A 19,625-nucleotide genomic window follows, 5' to 3' on the forward strand; every position below is an offset into this window, starting at 1 on the left:
CAGAGAGGCCGAGCCCCTCTGCCATCACACGGGCCCTCTGGACAGCCCTGAGTTGGTCCGCTAGCACTTCACTGTGCAGCATTCGCTGCCACCACTGTTCACCTCGAGAACCATCACCGGCCAACGCCAAGCAGCGCCACAGCATGTGTTGTAAATCGAGCAAACCCCCACACTTACTACAATAGACTGAAACCCCGCAGTCCGGATTAATTTTATTCATGATGACCGGGTTAGGGTACGTCCGTGTCTGCAGAAGCCTTAATGTAACCGCCTGCGGCCTACTTAATTTAGGATGTGGCAACGGGAATGCCCTGCGCCCTAAGTAATAGTGCTTGGTGATTTCGTTGTAGGTTAACAGTTGGTCCCTGTACTCAGGAGCGGGAGATCCAGCCCCTTCAGGGAGTACACGGCACACTAATCCTCGTGCCTCCCTGTGCGCCACCTCGTTGAGGTTACGCGGGGCTCCCTCCACTGTCCCCATGTGCGCCGGGAACCAAGTAACGGTATGCGAAGTGATATCCCTACCCTGCAGCAGTCTGTTAGCCGGTTCCGCAACAAGTCCTCTCGAGAAGGCTGTAATCGCAGATCGCGAGTCGCTAAACACCAAAACTCTTCTAGAATCAAGTAGTGCTAGAGCAATAGCCAAATCCGTGTCCTGTAGGCAATTTAACAGAAGGCGAGAGACCTCCTTCCTACACAATCGGTTCCCGCACGGGAAAACAATGGCCTGAAGAGAGCTGTGAGGAAGTCCTGTGTTCTTGAGGGACCCGAATAACACCCTCCTTTCCGCGTTATACACAATACACTTAGGGACGACGTAATCACCGGTTAAAATTTCGCTGTCGCCCCGCCCCCCGTCGAGCGCCGCGCGCTGCTGCTGACGCTGACGATGCGAGCGGAGGCCGGAAACCGCGGCGTAGTGACGTCAGCACTGGCGTTGCCCTCCTTTGTAGTCTCCGCGACCATGCCTGACCACGCTTGTTTCTGCGTGCGTGCCGTCATAATCTGCCTCGCTCGAGCCTGCATTCCTTTGTGTGTATGTAGAGTGGAAGTTGACGTGCGCAGCACCAATTGAAGTGGTGGGCCCATCATGCCGGTGTTCTGTGCAGCCTACGGTTACACGAACACCAGCAGCCGCGACGATGTTCCATTACTCCCCGCAAGACAAGAAGCTTGCAGCTAAGTGGGAGGCTGCTGTGAATCGAAAGAATATCAAGCGCTCAAGAACAACATTACTGTGCTCTAACCACATCTGTGACGACGATTACTACCATAGTTTATCAATAATGCGTGAATGAGTGAGAGTACGACTTTCTGCTAGCAGGCTTTCTAAAATGCAGCGCGGAAAGGTCGGGGCAACGAACGCACAAAGGCCGGAAGGGTGTGGGCGGACGAATGGTAACTGGTCTTGGAAGACCTTATGAATACACGAACTCGTCCAAACCTTTGATTTTGATTTATTGCTTACTCCTTCGTATTAGCACGCTGAACGGAGGGTACATGATCATCTCCCATCCTCGACGCAGGTTTCGTCGCAAACCGCCGTTAATTTTCTATTCGCATGTGTGTTGAGAAACAGCCAACATGCAGCTACCATAATGCAGCGCAAGTGTAAAGTTTTCATCTGTTCGAAAGCCGGCGCACGCCAGGACGCTGCGCTCCCCCTCGCGAACAGACAGAAACTGGCTGTCTCACGTAGACGACGGAATTGGCCGCCTTTACGGCTCCGGTTACGAGTAGCGTGCGGATGGCGCGCTGATGAAGGCCACTACACGTGCTACAAGAGCCGGAAAGCTTTTCCCGCATGTAAACCGTCTGTGTAGATTGCCAACAGCTTTTGGGCAGCACACAAATGCCGATGATATCATCCCTCCTTACGTTCCACGCGGAGGCATGCAGGATCATAACACTACAGTTCTTTGCCCGGAAACGAACTCACTGGATCGTTGAATACAGCTCTTCAAAAAAAAACATACTCCCCAAATAACATTTCTAACACATGGAGAGGCTAACACTTCGCTTTCGTTCGCGTCGAAAGTACTGCTTGCTACCATCATCTATTGCTTCTTGTAGAGGCTGGCTTCGTGTACATGTAGGAAGCAACGCCTAACACCTCAGAGAAACGGAAGCTCTCGAAATTGACCATTACCGTCTCACCAAATCACCGTGCTAAACCACCTTGCACCGTGCTTCATGTGTGGCGGCAGCAGCCGGTCCGGAAGAACACCAATGTTGACGTCACGAGGTGCCCGACGAATCACAGGCGGAAACGAGGCGCGCGAGCTGCCCGAGTCTGCTGCTGCAGTTTTCGTCGAAATAAAATCTGTTTGCGCTTTCTTTCGCTCAATGTCGATGCGATATTCGCTTGAAAACCATTACGTACAGCTCTTCACTCGTTTTTTCTGGAAAACTCTTCAGCTTCCCTTTAATTAGCGGCGGTAGAGGTACCTGCAGTGACATCTAGTCATGATGACGATGAAGCGCGTCGGTTGTTTTTGCACTTTGAGCAATAACTGAGGCAAGTGAAGCTGCAAAATGGGCAAAACGGTTACACTAAAACTCACCGACGATTACGATACTCCATAATGCGAAATTTGAGCGCAGCTGTATACGTGTTTACATTTATTCATATATTCGCTGGTGCAGACAATGTATCATGAGGCACGTAGAAAACTGAGCATAGTGTGGCGCGAAGAGGCAGCCCATGGGCGGCGCGTAGGCGCAATTCAGAGCGACGGCCGCACACAGACTTCCACTGATGCAGAGCTTTGTTTCCATATATGGTATCAGTGGAGTCATCGGTGAACAGACCACGTGCGCTACTCTGGTCCCATCTCGTAGCCATCGTCACCGCAGAGCCCCCGTCCTGCGCGGCACTACACAACACTACAGTGCGGATGGAAGACGGCTATCGCCGTCTTCAATCCGCATTGCGCATTCGCTCTTTCATCCTTCGCTGTGTTCGTTCGCTCAGCTACGAGAGATGCCGAGGACGAAGCCAACGTTCGCTGCAAGAACAGGTGCCTAAGAGCTGCGCTCTAAAAAAAACGAAATCTTCTTGATCCTTTGTGCAGAATGCAACATCATGGTTAGCATGCGGGGGAACTTCGAGACGATGTCCTTTGTGTTTTCCGTTTTTCTTAGCCCCGAGGAAATTCTCGCGGCAAGAGTGCTGTCTATTTGGTATTGTGGAAGAATAATTTAGGGATCGGAAGAAAGCATTTATCGCGAAAGCAATTATACGAACATTCAGGCGCATTTTCGGCGTCTTTGTCGCCGTTTCCGTGGTGTTCCGTATAAAGTGCAAGGGCGATAACACTATCGCCGTGCGGTGTGCTGCATGTGAGGGTGAAAGCGTGGAGAGTGAGAAGGCAATCTCGGCTCAATCTCTAGCGCGCAAGGAAAGAAAGTGCGCAGGAAGCGCGCAGTTTGCCGTCGCGCGCGAGGAACCGCGGGATGGGGAGTTAGAGGAACGTTCTACGTAGGCAGCAAATGCGCGTGGCACGGCTGCACGTGGTCGCGCGGGCTGTATCTTTAAAGTGAGCTGCTTTGGAGGCAGAATCTAGGTGGGCCAACGGCTCGTAGCTTTGCGTGTACTGCGTTCTAGCCGCTCACTTTGTGTTGAAGTGATAGGCACCAAGGAGGTCACTTCGCCCACTGCCACTGCCGCGCTTCCTCAAGCCAGCGATTTGACACCGAGTGGCCGCAGCCATAGAGTGTGATGTGTGCATGTTTCCTATGCGCTCTGATACCATGCTTGTTAATTTAGTTAGTAAACGAGCGTTTACAAGTCTGTATGGCCGATAAAACTACTATCCTTACTTATTATTGCTGTGTACCAATTTGTTATCGCAATCGATGCGATGAGAAAATGGGACTTTTTTTCTCTTGAGTGGCCTTGAAGCACTTATACATAATTCTAAATGCTGCTTGCAATCCTCTTTGTCTCTTTTGTGTAGATCGAGGTTCATGCGCTTACGCAACAGCCGGCCGTGACATGGGTGGACCCACCATAATTTCCCGCCGGTCTACTGGGCCACTGTGCTTTACCGCATGGTATCACCAGTCCGGTACGGTGCACCATGCCGCAGAATTCTCGGCGAAAGGCGCCAATGGCAATCGCCGTGAGTTTTACACAACACAGCGGGAGATGGCCGGGCGCTGGCAGCGGGTGAGGTATTCGGAGAAGCTGAACGGTTCCATCGAGGTGGGTGCAGACTTGTCAGTTACGAAAGCGATAGCCTTTTGCTGTTTCCCCGGGTTTCAGCGGTTGGCCGATGACAACCTGGCTCAGCAAAATAACGGAGAGCGTAAGAGACTGCCCATTTAGGTGGCCGCACCTATATTACACAGTAATGAAGCGCCGGGCATCCCCTTCAAGTAACCTTGGGTGGGCCAGGAAATGCTTCCAGAAAATGGGTCCTGCCATTATTGGTAGCCTTTGGTTCAAAGAAAGAATACGTAGCAGAGTAACCGACAAAACTATCGCGTGATTTTGAGAATAATAATTAATGGTTTAAGTCGGATTAAAAGAAAAGTATATCTTGTTCCAACGCCGTTTGCATACCGCGACGATACGAAAAGCAACCCTGGTCCGGATGCCGTTAAAAAAGTTGTGTATTATTAAAAAAAATAACGTTTAGTGTTAGGCTTGTCCGAACGGTTGTTGATGCTCAAGGTTGGTACGCAATAATGCTAGTGGTACCTTACGAAGTGGCGCCAACAAGCACCTGATCATGTAGGCATCGTAGCCCCTTCGATAACATCGAGAAGCGCTTTAGGGTTGACGAAGCCAGCCGTCAGTTGCCCAATAAGTGTTCAAAAGAGTGCGTTGTTATGGAAGATGTGTAAATATTGGGAGCGAGAGGAATGGCGAAGCAATACGCCTGAATTCTTATCAAGTAACAACGTAACCTCAAACGGACAGAGAGAACATTGAAAGCGTAGGTATAAAGCCAACTAAACAGGCGCTTGGAGGAGTAAACTGCCCAAACAATATTTGGACCAGTAACAACTTTCCAAGAAATGATTAAAAAAAGGCGACGTCTTCGTTATTTTTCTGCAGAATCTGGCTATTGTCTCTTTTAACACGTTTTCAAATATGCGTGCGAACCGCAGGCGCTTTCACGCCATTTCAGACGTATGGCAGCTAGCACAATGAATCGATCGTGATCACCTGCACGGGATACGTGTTGTGTGATTTCAAATCGTAGCGATAACCACTGACTGTTTCTGGACCTAAGATTACGCCTCGTAAACGAAAAGTTAGCTGTCGGAAAGGTCACTAATTCTGCAAGCAGTGTTAGCATCATCGGCTTCCGTTGCCAAATTATTTATTAAAGAGGGGGCGGGGCACAGGTCCACCTAATAGGTTTATCATTTATTGTTTCTATTTTTTGTAGTGTCTTCCTCTCCGCCGATATGCGCGACTTCCATGAGAAAGGAAATAGTCCTGGAGCTGCCATGATTACGACTTAATGACGATAAGAGAAAAAATGAGAGAGATAAATGAGATGCGAAATGCCGGAAGGGTAACTCAGAGATAAATATCCAGTTAGCTACCCTGCATTGGAAAAGGGGTAAGGGAAGAAAGAAATATACAGAAGAAAACCACATGCAGAGAGAGAGAGAGCTTAAAAATTGATACCTTTGTGCTATTTGGTTCTGCCTGGCTGTCTGTTCTTCAGTTTGTCTAAAGTTGTACTGACACATTTTGAATCATGATTGCGAATTGCAAGGCATACAAAAAAGCCAGCATTTTTGCAATAACCCTCCAATGCAAAAAGACGGAGTGAAACACTCCATTGAAGCCAACATGTCCTCTAATGAGGTCTGATGATGATCATAATGATGCTGACGATTTATTGGCACCGCCTTTGAAATGGGCCGGTGACAAAAGTTCACCTAGGCGCCACGAGCTAATCAGGCATCTATACATCCTGATCAGTATCGGCTTTGGCTATCATTTCTCGATCTCTTCTGTCTTCCTTAAATGCTCTATATCTACCTAGTGCAGTTACCTATGCGTCTAAAGGCTCTGGTCGCATCACTCACTTACTTGCTTTTTTTCACCAATACTCTAAACGTCCATTGTTTATCTGGACTGCCTATCGGTTAATGCTTCTAGCCACTTCGTATGACAGCGATTTTGGAAGGTCAATGTTGCCAACTGATCGCGATGGTGTCCGCGCATTCTATTAAGATACTGTCCGGCGTGAGGCGAGAAGGCTTGCCCCCACTATTCAGGCAGCCACAACACGTCTATGTAGAGCAAAAAAAATGAAGTTCTCGAATAGCTATCAACCACACGATGCGAATTCCAGGGAATGTCACGCACTTGAAAAATAGGTAAAAATACTGAGCCGAAAGAACAAGACACGTGTATAACACAAAGCGGTGGCAGCATCTGTGCACCACCGGAGAAGACAATCGTGTCGTGGATGTGGACGACCTGCGGGTCGAAACGAGAGCTCCCTGACTTTTAATTGCGGAGGTTCAGGAGAAGGTGTTTAAATTGCCATCCATTGATCTTTCCTCTCCATTTTTTCAAGTGAGCATTGCAATCACGGAATTTAGTGCATGGTCGTGCTTACCGCCGCGGACACGGACCTCGTAATGTCAGAGCGAGCAGCAACAGTGCGCCGAGACGTCCCCTCGGCACTCTGACATCAAATCCATGCTGCAGCAAATAATCGACGCCCTGCGGCTGCTAATCTCTGGATTAAATGCACCCATGGCGCTTAAAGCTGCTAATATATACAGGCCATAGACATTATCTTGGCTAGACTGGACTAATCACGACGTTTGTCAGCGATGAAGCATATGCTGTGAAGCATGCATGTACGGTTTTCTCAGAAACAGTACATACTGTACAGCTCTCACCATTATAAACTTCCCCAGGTCACCCTCCTTCCTCTTCACATCACATCTCTTTTCTTTCTTGAAACCCCTTATCAAGCATGGAGGGACAGGACAGACACACTTCACTCATGCTGACCTCTCTACCTTTCTTGCATCCAGATTCGCTGTCTGCTTAAATTTTCTAGGAAGATTGCATTTTATCGCCCAGATCGTTTCAAAGCAGTGCATTGCTTGTCGAGCAGAAAATAAGTTTCTTTCGCCTGCACGTCCCTTGGTGTCCACATCAAATGTCTCCAAAAATTATTAGTAAGTAATCTTAAAGTGATGCTTTACCGTACTGTGGGCGCCGTAATTGACAAGGTAACGTCGTAGGCATCCTGCTTTTGCCACTGCTCGCGGGAAACCACGTGGACAAAGGCTATTTCGCATTTATTTTTCTTGATGAATCACGGAAGTAACACTGAAAAATCAGAAAGCAACAATTTGATCCTTTAAACTAAACAATCCGGACCATTAAATGCCATCCTATACAATCCTGAGTGACCAAACTGCCGAAGAGGTTAATAGTCACTTGCCGAAACGTTGGCTACTGCTATTTTCCTTCTCCTGGCACTGTTCATCGACTTACATTGGAAAGTTTGAGCAATAACAAAGCCACAGTAGTGCACAATGGTTTTCCTTAGGAATCACTCAGCTGGCTCTAAGTGTACCTTAAAGTTTCCTGGCTCCGCATTTCATCACCGAAAGCAGTGTGTCATCTCTGTTGTCGCCCTAGCCTACCTGTACTTCAAGTCCTTCACAAGTTCACCAGCCAGTTACTTCCTGCTGAAATAATTTGTAACTGAAGCTCTGCATATGCCTATGCTCTAACGACTGCACCCGCGCGATTTTTTTTGCCTGTGATATTTAAACCACAAATAAAAATTGGTTTTCAGATACAGATTTACTACTTCGTCAGGGACTCTTTTGAAGAAGCTACTTTTGCCCTTGATGACCTGACATTGGAGAGCGGAGAGTGCCCGCCAGGTAATAACAGGCTGATCCCACAACGCACCTTTCGAATGCGAAATCTAATGAGTTATTTTGTTGCGGTAATAAAGTGGCTGTGTTTAATATGCGCCAGCGGAAAGTGTTGCATGCAACGAAGCTAACGTGAATAAAAAATGTCAATTGAATGAGCCAACCTTATCACTGTCTTTAGCTTCGTACTTGTCTTCGCGTACACCTCGTCTCACCATGTCTCCCTCAACAAATGTCCTCCTATATCACTGCATTGTTGTCTGATACTGTGAATTCGCATGAACCACTGTTTACATATTGAAATAGCTTGCGAACGGAGCAGTCCAAATGTACAAAAATTGCATGATAATGAAGTTATGATATCTGCGGTGCAATAACTATACATTAAATGACATTAATGTTATGACCAATGCGATTCATGTATATAAGCATTGCGTTGAGCTACATGTTGCCTTGCATTAAAATAGAGAGAATTGTACGCGTAATATTTAGTTTTATTAGCATTCACAAAACCTTTGCGTCAAATAAATCTCCAGGTTAGTGTGAAATCAGCACATTCCTTTAATTGTTTGCCTAAAGAGACGCATATCAGACAAGAGATTTCGCAAATACTTGCGGATATTACCGATAGCTTGTTATTTCTAGTAAAGCAAAGATACTTTTCTTACATGCGGAACAAGAGAAGGGGCAAGAATAAATAAAATATTACAAATAATGAAGAATTGAAGCCTAAGTTTTAAATGCGTCACGACCTATCTTAATATATTGTCCTAGATGCGCAAGCATATTTGTAAGTTACCACGTTGTGTTCTGTTAAGTGTTCTGTTAGAGATTTTGAGACAACTTCGGAACAAATTTTGTGTACTTAAACTGTGCTAGGAACGAGGCACCGAGGTAGAAGAAGACAAGACGAACGCAGACTAACAACTTGTTGTTATTCTGTGTTCGTCCTGTCTTTTTTTACCTCGTTGTCTCGTCCCTAGCGCAGTTCAAGCTCACAAAAATTATGTCTTACCAAACAGCCTCCCAACAGACTCTCTCTGAAACAAAACATCTATTTCACAGGTATATAGCAAGAATAAAATATTTCATATGCTGTTCGTAGAAACATGTGCCCTTATGAACGCTCATTTTACCAAGCATAAACATATATTCTTTATGTCACTGAGTTCTCATATGTTTACTACATTTCATTCATAAAACGGTATTCTCTATTAGTGAGTACCCTGCGTTCTATGCCGGAGAAGATAAATAACTGATACGAACGAAACTGTTTTCGGCCCTGGTGAGCTACGCACTTCGTTCCAATTATTTCAGCCCTCACTTCCGTGTAATTGTAACAATTCAACGCATTCCAGAACCAACGGATGGCTCCTGCAACTTCGACTGGGACGACACATGCGGCTATGATCTTGGAAGGGGAGACAATAAATGGAATCTTGAAGGCAGCCCACGGGAGAGCTTCTTCCGGCAGGACTATTCGACAGGCACTTATCGCGGTGAGCGCGCGACACTGTGTAGCGTGAGCATGACAAGGCTGCAAGAAACATTATTTTGTTCATTGTATTTATTCGAGTGTTGATTTGCTGCTTAGACGTGCATACCTTTCTGTGTAATACCGTTTCTTTCTTTTTCCTATTTGCTGTCGTGAACTAAAGTCATTGTGGTATCATTTATTTTTAAGTAAATACGCGCTCCTGTCAGTGTCATTCATTCTTGCGTCACCGTTAATCATTTCAAGCCTTTATCTTCTTGCGAAATTATATTTCGTTAGAATTCTAGAGTACTCTAAAGATATTAGAAAATTATTTGCGATTTCTTTCAGCCGAATAAATAGTAATTCTTGTGAACTGAACACAGCCATGAAGGGAGGACTGGTAGGCAGCCTTAATGACTTTGCCCCCATTAGCCTCGCAATTGATATGAACACAAAATTAATTACAGCTCAGCCAATAAACAATTCACGTGGGGACTACAATGTAAGATTTCAATGCACAATGCTACTTCCATAACCCGAGTCAAAAACGCAAACACATGAGGAGAACATGATCGTGAGCCGGTTCCGCCAATGATCAGCTTTGCAATAGACATGCAACTATGCACTTGGCACGATCTTCCCAAATAGGTTTAACACATAGTTCCACAAAAAAAATTTAGAAGATAGTTGAAATATGTAAAGATCGTGACTTTCATAAGCGTTATCACGTACAATGACTGCTCATCATCTTGTGGTTGACTGCTTTCCCGTCAGAGTCGGCTTTACAGGTTGGGTATTTTAATCACTTTCGCACAGCATGCAGGGTAAAAAAATTACCTTTCAAAATAAATAAGCAGAGGAGCAAAGCGAATAAATTACACGAGTTCTAAGCAAGAATTAACGATTTGCATGGGCTTATTCCTTCAAGATACGCACCATCAGCAGAAATTGAAACGCCAAAAGCAATCGACTACGCAGATCGCCTGTTACGCGCAATTACACGTAGAAGTGCGATGGGTTCTCGCCTTGTCGCCAGGTTTTAGGCATGGATAAGCCCCAAGTTACCCTTTAACGTGTTTGTTACAAATTGTTATAAACTGTTAACGTTTACAATGAGCGCGGAAAAGAAATCATGTATTTAGCATAATCAAACTGCTCGCGTTTCAATTTGTGCTTACTGTATATTAATCCATCAGTGCAAATGTGTCTCTTTCTTTGTTCCATGACTTCCCGTGTTATTTTGCATAACTTGGTGCTCTACATGAGCTACAAGGGATTGTAGTTTAAAACTTAAATAGTTGAGATTTTATGCAAAGGTTGAAAATTGTGAAAATGTATGGCACTGAATAGCATGAATAAGTCTGTCATGGCGGGCAACGTAATTACTTGGTGAGACCCTAAAACGTCCTGCTGTTGCTGCCATGAGCAGCTTTGAATCATCATTATCTTCTTGGCAGTAAGAGTAAATGGATAGGGCTCAAGTTGCCGCTATATTCTAGCCGCTTCTATCAAATCGAGACCAATTTCCAGCTTATGTCTGTTTTACTGACGCGACAACAGTGAAATATTTAGCTTTTCGCCTTGAACGAAAAATGAGTAAATCTGCCATTAGGTATTGCGAAGAGGTACATTTAACGCTGCTGTTTATTTTCGTCAAGTGAATCGCACATTGTCACTGCGGTAATTTCTGTGCAACCAAGCTCTTTCAAATACAAGTGCTAGTGCTGCGCTCTATAATTCGTAGTCTTCAGCATTATAGGTGTCTATGGGGAAGGAAATTTCACACGTGATAACACTAGAAATATTTCCGTAAATATCAATCTTCTTCAATGTCTCACTACGGCTTACCTAACATGGTTACCATTCATGAAAAAGAGGATAAGCCGTGATAGAATAACCTGAGAAAATTACCATTTTACACATCGCGCCCGCATTTATTCATGACAAAAGCATGAGTACAGTGCAGATACCATTTGACAGGTTTAATCACACGATTAGCATATCCTACTTGTTTTCTCATATAAGCTCGGAGTTGGCTGACACTCAGACATTCATCGTAAGGTTCCTTACAGCGCAACACAAGACACAGACAAAAGGAAGGTACAAAAGACGACGTGGCGCTGACTCTCAACTGATATTTTTTGTTGAAGATATGTCTGACATAGACATGTGGCAGTTCATAACCATGACATCCACGAGACAAAAAGATCATGGTTATCATATGTTAGACATATCTTCAATAAAAACATCAGTTGAGAGTCAGCGCCGTGTTGTCATTTTATATCTTCCTATTGCCCATGTCTTGTGTTGCGCTGTAACGAACCTTACAATGAATCTTAAACTGGCCCAATTTGCTCTCTCGAGACACGCAGAAAAACGTGGTGCCGACGTGAAACAGTAGTAATCATCTTATAAGTAGTATAAGTAGCCGCTGTTCGTGAGGCTTAATAAGAAGCATCTTGCATAGCACGCTACATACATTTACCTCTGTATAAATAAATGTTGTACCCGATTTTGGTGCCTCACAGCTGTGACCGACACATTAGCGTCAACGCTATCTGTCAAGATTGCTATTAGAAAAAGAAAAGTTTCGTTTACAGCTGCGGTACCTTTATCCAGCAATATGCTGCACGGTGAGGAGGAAGGTGGCTGCATGAACTGTTGGCTCTCCCTGCTGCAAACTACGCAGCCGCCTATGAAAGCCCCGCTGCCAGCGTATTTCCAACGGCCAGCAAATGATATGGAGAAGTCAACTCTTCTATAGGCCTTGTTAGTTTCGTTTAGAATGAAATACTCGGTAATCGGCAAGACCCATAGTTAGTAGCATGACGCTGCTAACTATTGGTGGAGGAGGAGGAGGAGGAGGAAAAAACTTTATTCTTGTCCTGTACAAGGTGTTGCCACCCGCCTGGCTAGTCCCATGTTGGGACCGGGAGGTCAAGCCTCCTAGCCCTATCACGGGCGTACTGGACAGCCAGGACTTGAGGGATATGATCTGGAGATCTTATCATTCCTAAAAACCGATTCCGGGAAATGCCAGGGCCGAGCGACCCACACTCCCAGAGCATATGTTCAAGCGTTCATATCTCCTTTTTGCATGCTTTGCATATAATATTCATGTCTGCAATGTCATACCATTCCTTTATTTGTGCAGGTGAATAATAAGACTCTGTTTGTAATTGCCTAAGTGTAACTGCTTGTGCTCTGTTTAGTCTATAGTGAGGGGGTGGAAACTCCCTCCTTCCCATGTAGTAATGTTTTGTAATTTCATTTTATGTAATGAGGGTATCTCTCTGTAAGTTCTCCAATCCAGCAGAATCAAAACCATATGTAGAAGCGGCCCGGTCTGTAAGGTCGCGGGCGACGCTGTTGGCCGATTCATTTGGATTGACAGGAATACCACCAAGTGAACCAAGGTGCGCCGGGAACCAATAAATGAAACGCGTAACATTTGTTTGCCTTTTGTTAATTATTTTCGCAGCCTGTGGGGCAATTTTTCCCCTATTGAAAGCTCTAATAGCTGTTTTCGAGTCGCTATAAATTTCTGTAAATCTATCGTCTGTTAGTGCCAATGCAATGGCAACTTGTTCAGCGACTTCAGGTTTTCTAGTGTAGACCGTGGCGCAGTTGGTGCAATTGCCCTGATGATCCACTACTGCCGCCGCGAACTTAGTTCGATCGTTGTAAGCAGCCGAATCAACAAAGCAGGCTCCTCTGCCCCCTTTATCCATTTTCTTGATTAACGCCCTGGCTCGCGCAACTCTCCTGTTGATGTTATGTTTTGGGTGCATATTCCTGGGTAGCGGTGCGACAATTATGTTGTCTGCGAATTCTTGATTAACTTTAGTGTACTGTGCTGGATCCGTAATCGGGTTGATCATAATCTTGTCCAGGATTGATCTTCCCGTGCTGGTTGTAGATAGTCTCGCTATTTGTGATGTTTCTTGAGCCTCCGCGATCTCCATGGTCATGTTGTGTATTCCTAACTTGAGCAATTTTGCAGTGCTGGTTCGAATTGGGAGCCCCAATGCGCTTTTAACAACTTTCTTGATCGCTGAGTCAAGCTTCTTGAGTTGAACCTGCGTCCAGTTGTACATGGCAGCGGCGTATGAAATATGACAGAGCACGAAAGAGTTGATTAACCTGATGAGGTTATCTTCTTTCATGCCCTTGTGTCTTCCTGCCAGGCGTCTGATCATCCTGCGCGCGTTATCCGTTTTAAGGGTGATTTTATTGACCTCCGTATGGTTTCAACCGTTTGCGTCAATGAAAAAGCCTTGTACCCTGATCACGTTGACTCTGGGTATATTGGCACCATTTTCTGTATGTAGGTGTATATTGCTTTCCGATAGAGGTTTCCAGCCCTTAGGCCTGCCCCCTTTTTCACGTCTATAAAGTAGCAACTCCGATTTATGTGGGGAGCACCTGAGTCCAGTGGGTCTCAGGTATTCTTCCACCGTCTTGATCGCTTCAGTCAGTGCGTCCTGTATCTGCCCTTCACTGCCACCAGCACACCATACAGTGAGATCATCAGCATAAATGGTATGGTCAATGCCCTTAATGTTGCCCAGCTTTCTGGACAGACCAATCATGCACAGGTTGAAAAGGACGGGAGAGATCACCGATCCTTGGGGGGTTCCTCGATCCCCGAGCTGAACCACTTCCGAGTTTGTGTCTCCGACCTTTATCATCGCCGTGCGTGCTTCAAGAAAGGATTTGATGTATTTAAACATCCTCAACCCGAGTCCAATGTCTTCTATTGTTTTGAGGATGTACTCATGCTTGATGCTGTCGAACGCTTTTTCCAAGTCTAATCCCAGTATGGCCTTAGTATTTCTGGAATATCCGTCGAGTATGTGGTGTTTAATTTGCTTCATGGCATCCTGCGTGGAAAGTGCGGACCTAAAACCCAGCATGTTGTGGGTGTATATATTATTATCCTCTAAGTGGTCCTTTAGCCTGTTAAGGATTGCGTGTTCAGCGACCTTCCCCACGCATGATGTAAGTGATATTGGCCTTAAGTTGTCCAAGCTTGGAGGTTTACCCGGTTTCGGTATTAGTATAACTTGTGAAGTTTTCCATTCTTCTGGCACTTCGCCTGAGATCCATGGTTCATTGATGAAGTCTGTCAGCGATTCAATTGACGGCTCATCGAGATTGCTAAGTGATCTGTTTGTTACTCCATCAGGACCGGGGGCTGACTTTCGATTTATTTCACTTAACACCCTCCGGATTTCGGATGTGCTGAAGGGTTGGTCGAGTTCAGGTTGAGCGGCTCCCCTGTATTCTGATTGAAGTGGCTGGTCCTGCTCATTTCTAACTGGTAGGTATTTGTCAATTAGTTGTTTGGTTACTGTCTCGATGGGCTGATCCTTAAGGGCTATGTGTATAGCTCGGGCAAGGCTGTGTCTCTGGTTGGATTTAGTGCCTTTTTCATCCAGCAGATGCTTGATCAAGTTCCACGCCTTGCCGTTCCTTATTTGCCCATCGATTGACTCACAGAACTCGTCCCACTGTTGCTGGCAGAGGGTGTTACAGTATTGTTCGATTTGTTTATTAAGTTCTGCGATTCTTTTCCTCAGTCTACGATTTAGTCTTTGGGCCCGCCACCTTCGGGTTATGGCTTCCTTGGCTTCTATTAAGTGGGCAAGTTTCGAGTCCATTGCCTCTACATTAGTGTCTGTAACAATTCTTTTGGACGTTGTTTTAATGTCCCTTCTGATGCCCTCACACCAGTCTCTGAGATTGAGTTTGGTGGTTTCTTTTCCGTTTTGGGCTCTTAACTTACGAAAAAGGTCCCAATCTACGACCTCGAATTCTCGAATTCGGCCTTTCTCTACTTCCAGTTTGACTTCTATTACGTAATGATCGCTGCCAAAATTCATGTTTGTGTTAGTACATCAAACATGCTCTGTGTTCTTAATGAACGTAAGGTCAGGTGTGGTGTCTCTGCAGGCAGAATTGCCAACCCTTGTAGGATGTGCCTTATCCGTGATTAAGACCAGGTCTAGCTCATCCCCGTGGTTCCACAGATTCCTGCCCTTGGCATTCGTAGTAACGTAGCCCCATAGCTCGTGGGCTGCATTGAAGTCTCCTAATATAATGAGAGGTCTACTTCCAGCTAGATTAGTAGCCTTTTCGAATAATCTCTTGAAGTGTTGTTTCTGGTGTTTCGGATTGCTGTAGATGTTGAGTACGAATAAGCTATTGTTCCTTTGATTTTTGTGTGAAGTTGGTACTACAACCTCAACTATGAGGTACTCTAGGTTTTTGTCTACGATGCCTAATTCATGTGGGATGTGTGTAAGCTGCTTATTTACAAGCACGTACAGGCCCCTACCGAAGGTTTGACACTCTATGGCTCTGTATCCGGTGAGCGTGACATATCCATATCCTGTCTCTTGAAGTGCGATAATATCCGGTTTAGACTGAAGTGACCTAAGGTATTGCTGGATGATGTTACGTTTGTTATTGTACCCCCCGCAATTCCACTGCCATATTCGAAATTCCTTCTTATTATGAGCCATATTGTATATTCATCTCCCCCACCTGGGGAGTTAGTGTAGCTCTGAGGAATGACGACCCGCATTGTTCCCTTACGTCCATTGACATAGTCATCATTTCCAGGGTTTTGATTCTTTCGCCAAAAGCTTTCAGTCCCTCCTTAGGGTCATTCAGTGCCGTCTGTATTTGGCCTACATTCATTGTTAACTGTGAGACACTGTCCATAAGCATCTGCATGTTGTCTTTGAAAGACGCCAGCGCTTGTTTGACTTCCTCCATCTGTGTTTCAGTGTTCTTGAGCTTACTTTCAACAGCCCTACGCTTGGCTGACATGGGTCCCTCACCAGCAGGCGCGGGGACTGGGGCTTCCTTGCGTGTATTGGGGCTATCTTTGTTTTCTGCTTGTTTAGCCTCGCTTAAGAGTTTCCTTATTGCCGTCATCTCTCTAATCATGTCCTGATTAATTTCCTTTAGTACTGCATTCTCTTTCTTGAGTCTTTCTATTTCACGATCCTTACTTTGCTCTGGGGGTGGGTCACAAAGCATGGCACTTACCGGATCGGTACGCGCGTCGTCGGCCCAGATAAGTCTTGTCTTATTGGTGTCCCGGTGAGGAGGCGTCTTTTCCGCTATGGCTGTTCCCTTGACTTTGTCGGCCCACGTGGATCCGTTGCTTCCTTCCCCGGGTTTCGATGCAGCCTGTTGACTCCGATCTCTTGATCCGGATGGCGGCCTGGAATGGGATCTGGATCTGGGTCGGGATCTGGACACGCTTCTTCCCCTGGAGCGCGAGCGACTGCGGGACCTGGACCTGCCACGGGACCTTGATCTTGGCTGCGGGTCGTTATTGTCCTTGTTGATGCTGGTTGCTAGTGCTCTTTCGTTTCTCCATTTTCTGACCACGTATGGAGTTGTATAGCGCTGCTTACACATTTTGTCCGCCGTTGGGTGTGGGCCACCGCACAGTTCACACCTGGGTTGGCACTGATGTTTGTCAGACGGATTCACTGCACCACAGCCTCGGCATATTCTCTCTTGCAGAGACGGGCACACGTCAGCTCTGTGACCGAGCCGACCGCAAGCGTAGCATACGTCGACTTGTTTCCTGTATAGTGAGCACCTTACAAGGACCGGGCCGTATCTGACGAAATTCGGAACCTTGTGTCCATCAAAGGCGATGATCACCGTACCGGTATTCTTGATTCTTTTAACGGCGAGAGCCAAAGGGTTTCTTGAGTTTACTATGTTCTTCTCCAGCTCCGTCGGGCCATCTGCTAAGTCAACGTTCCTTATCACTCCCTTGCACGTGTTGTGAGGTGCAGCCTCATATGCATTGATCTCGAAGCTGCATCCATCCAGGTTAATTGACCTTATTCTCACATATTTCTCAGCATTCTCTCGTTGAGGCGTACTGGCCACAATTATGTTTTGGTTGACGTTCGGGCATATGATGTCTGATGCAATGTGGTCCGAGCTTAGACCAGCTGCTTCAACGATGGTCTTACCTATCTTGGTGGAGCCAATCTTGCTTATATTGAGGCCGCCGCGTGGTCGGAGTATGATTTTAAGGTGTTCTTTCGGCAAGTGTGGCATTCGGGACGCCCTGGCGACCCTGTTCTTGACTCGACTGCCGTTCTCGTATGTTCTAGGCGACGTAGCCATATGAGGCCTAGCTCCAGTTGAATTGCCGCTAACAGCGGATCTGGTCGAAATTCGCCTAGAAACTGCTGCCTGCCATCCGTACTCTTCGGTGCACTCGTCGGGAGGTAGTCCTCCCCTTCCATCATGACTTGCATGTCTGCCTCGCCTCCAATTGCCACACTCAGGCAGCACCTGGCCTAGCGCGGCGGCGATGGTGCCGGCTCAAAAAGTCTCTTAAGATGCGAATAGTTGACCCACCGTAGAAATCCTGGTGTCGCCGTGATCCTCTCGATGCTAAGCGTCGATTGATGTAACCGAACCAGGGATACACTCTGATTAACGGGTCGAAACCGATGTTGAAAGCGGGAGTCGATCTTTTTCCATGTTCTTCGATGCTTCTTCTTCTTCGTTACGTAACTATTGGTCTCATTTCATCGATCACCATCATTCTTGCTCTGGATGACGAGAATGGAGAGCGGAACTTTCGTGAGAAAAATACGCTGGCTCGTGTTAATTTCCACAGTGTTTCTGGCTGTTTGCAAAGCGATCGCGCATATGCATGGGTTCAATCCATGTTTGTTTTCGTGAAAAGCCGAATGCACACCAAAGTAGGAGATAGGAGTAAAATGCTCAGTTTACAGTAAGGAGTCTCTACCCCTTTTTGGTGATACGACAATTGCGCTTCTCTCTTTTTACCATTTAAAACGCGAATTAGGGCACAGTTAAGCAAGATATAGTTCATTAAGGCACTCGAGCGCGCGACCTTTGGTGGCAGTCGAGCCCACGAGTTTTGTGTTGATTAAGGCGAAGTTAATTAAGTCACAGTGAACTAAGGCACAGGTAATTGAGGCCCTCGAACCCACGACCTTGGGTTGCGGCATGATGTGTAAGCATTGCGCGGTAGTCACGAAGCTTTCGCATTATTCCATGTAGGCATAAATAGGTGTTCATTGAATTTTTGTTGTTGAGAGTTGGAAGAATGAAGGGGTTCTGATGCAAAATTATGAAACCATATGTGACTAGCTGCGTCCCTGAGGATATGTTGTAGCATATGACGCGGTGGTCTCAAGAGATGGTCATCTTTTTCCAGGTGGTGTCGTGTACCTCGGTCTCAGAAGTAATTTTACGAGAGCTGTCTTGACTTCTCCAAAGCTGCCTGGACGTCCTGCAGTTCGATGCCTTCAGTTTCAATACTACATTCCCTGGACTGAGGCGACCCCAGAAAAGGCGTATAGCATTACAGCTTCCACCACTGGTAACACTTCTTGAGTGCATATTTTTACCATTTTGATTAATTTGCTACTAAAGACCAGTTTTATTTTCACCAACGACTTTATTCGGATTATTCGCAAAAAGATAGCGCCAGTGATTCCTTTTATATGCCTGCTAACCTTAAGCCGTATGTTTGGCTTCGTACATATTATCACAGTCAATGCTTGACATGCGCGCTTATCTATAGAACATACTTCTGCAAGGTCATAATTATTTATTCGCTGGAAATGTTGGTGTAACTTTAGGGTTTCTATTTTTTGAGAGAACACAGAAGAAACTGAATTGCTCAACGTGTCTTTTATCTTGGTTCTGCTTTATGACTTCTTTCTTAATCTCATGATATTGCTTTATTTTGCTGCCATGTAGTGATTCCTCTCCACACCTAACCTAGACCGGAGGTCCCAATGGAGTATTTGACTATGGGACCTCCTTTCGTATTTCATATCTATTAACACATGCAATGATCTTGAAGCAATAAATTCAGAAAGTTTTGACGAGCGAACGTTGAAGAAAAAAAAACATTGAGGCTTTAAGTAAGCGTAGCTTAAACTTGATCGATAAATACTGTGCAGCTAAAATGTTCCCTTCCGATGGTGCCGATAAGTTTATCTAAAATATTGTGTTTTGAATAGTTTTTCCGCCATTGTTCTTGTAATCGTAATGAACTGTACACATTGACGCAACTTTTTCAGACAGCTTAGCTGGGCGTAAACGTCTCTGGAACCAGCCTGCTCAGGCATTGGTTAGGGGCGCCTGGACCACTGTGGACGTGACCTTCCAACTAAAACATGACTTCAAGGTACGTCTGAAGAATTCGTAGTGCCATGTAATGACTGAATAATGATTGCGG

The 19,625-nt window shown here is 45.8% G+C and overlaps 1 protein-coding gene across 1 annotated transcript in view; it reads left to right on the forward strand.

Annotated features, from left to right (window-relative positions):
- Positions 1-19,625, forward strand: part of LOC142578378 (MAM and LDL-receptor class A domain-containing protein 1-like) — a 241,392-nt gene that overhangs the window by 7,170 nt on the left and 214,597 nt on the right. Inside the window, exons 2-5 of the mRNA XM_075687771.1 lie at positions 3,960-4,207; positions 7,797-7,887; positions 9,240-9,380; positions 19,468-19,574. Of these exons, the coding sequence (XP_075543886.1) occupies positions 3,960-4,207; positions 7,797-7,887; positions 9,240-9,380; positions 19,468-19,574 (587 nt within the window). The remainder of the gene's footprint in view (positions 1-3,959; positions 4,208-7,796; positions 7,888-9,239; positions 9,381-19,467; positions 19,575-19,625) is intronic.

This window comes from Dermacentor variabilis, chromosome 4 (assembly GCF_050947875.1).
Source record: "Dermacentor variabilis isolate Ectoservices chromosome 4, ASM5094787v1, whole genome shotgun sequence".
In the NCBI taxonomy this organism is placed as follows: Eukaryota; Metazoa; Arthropoda; class Arachnida; order Ixodida; family Ixodidae; genus Dermacentor; species Dermacentor variabilis.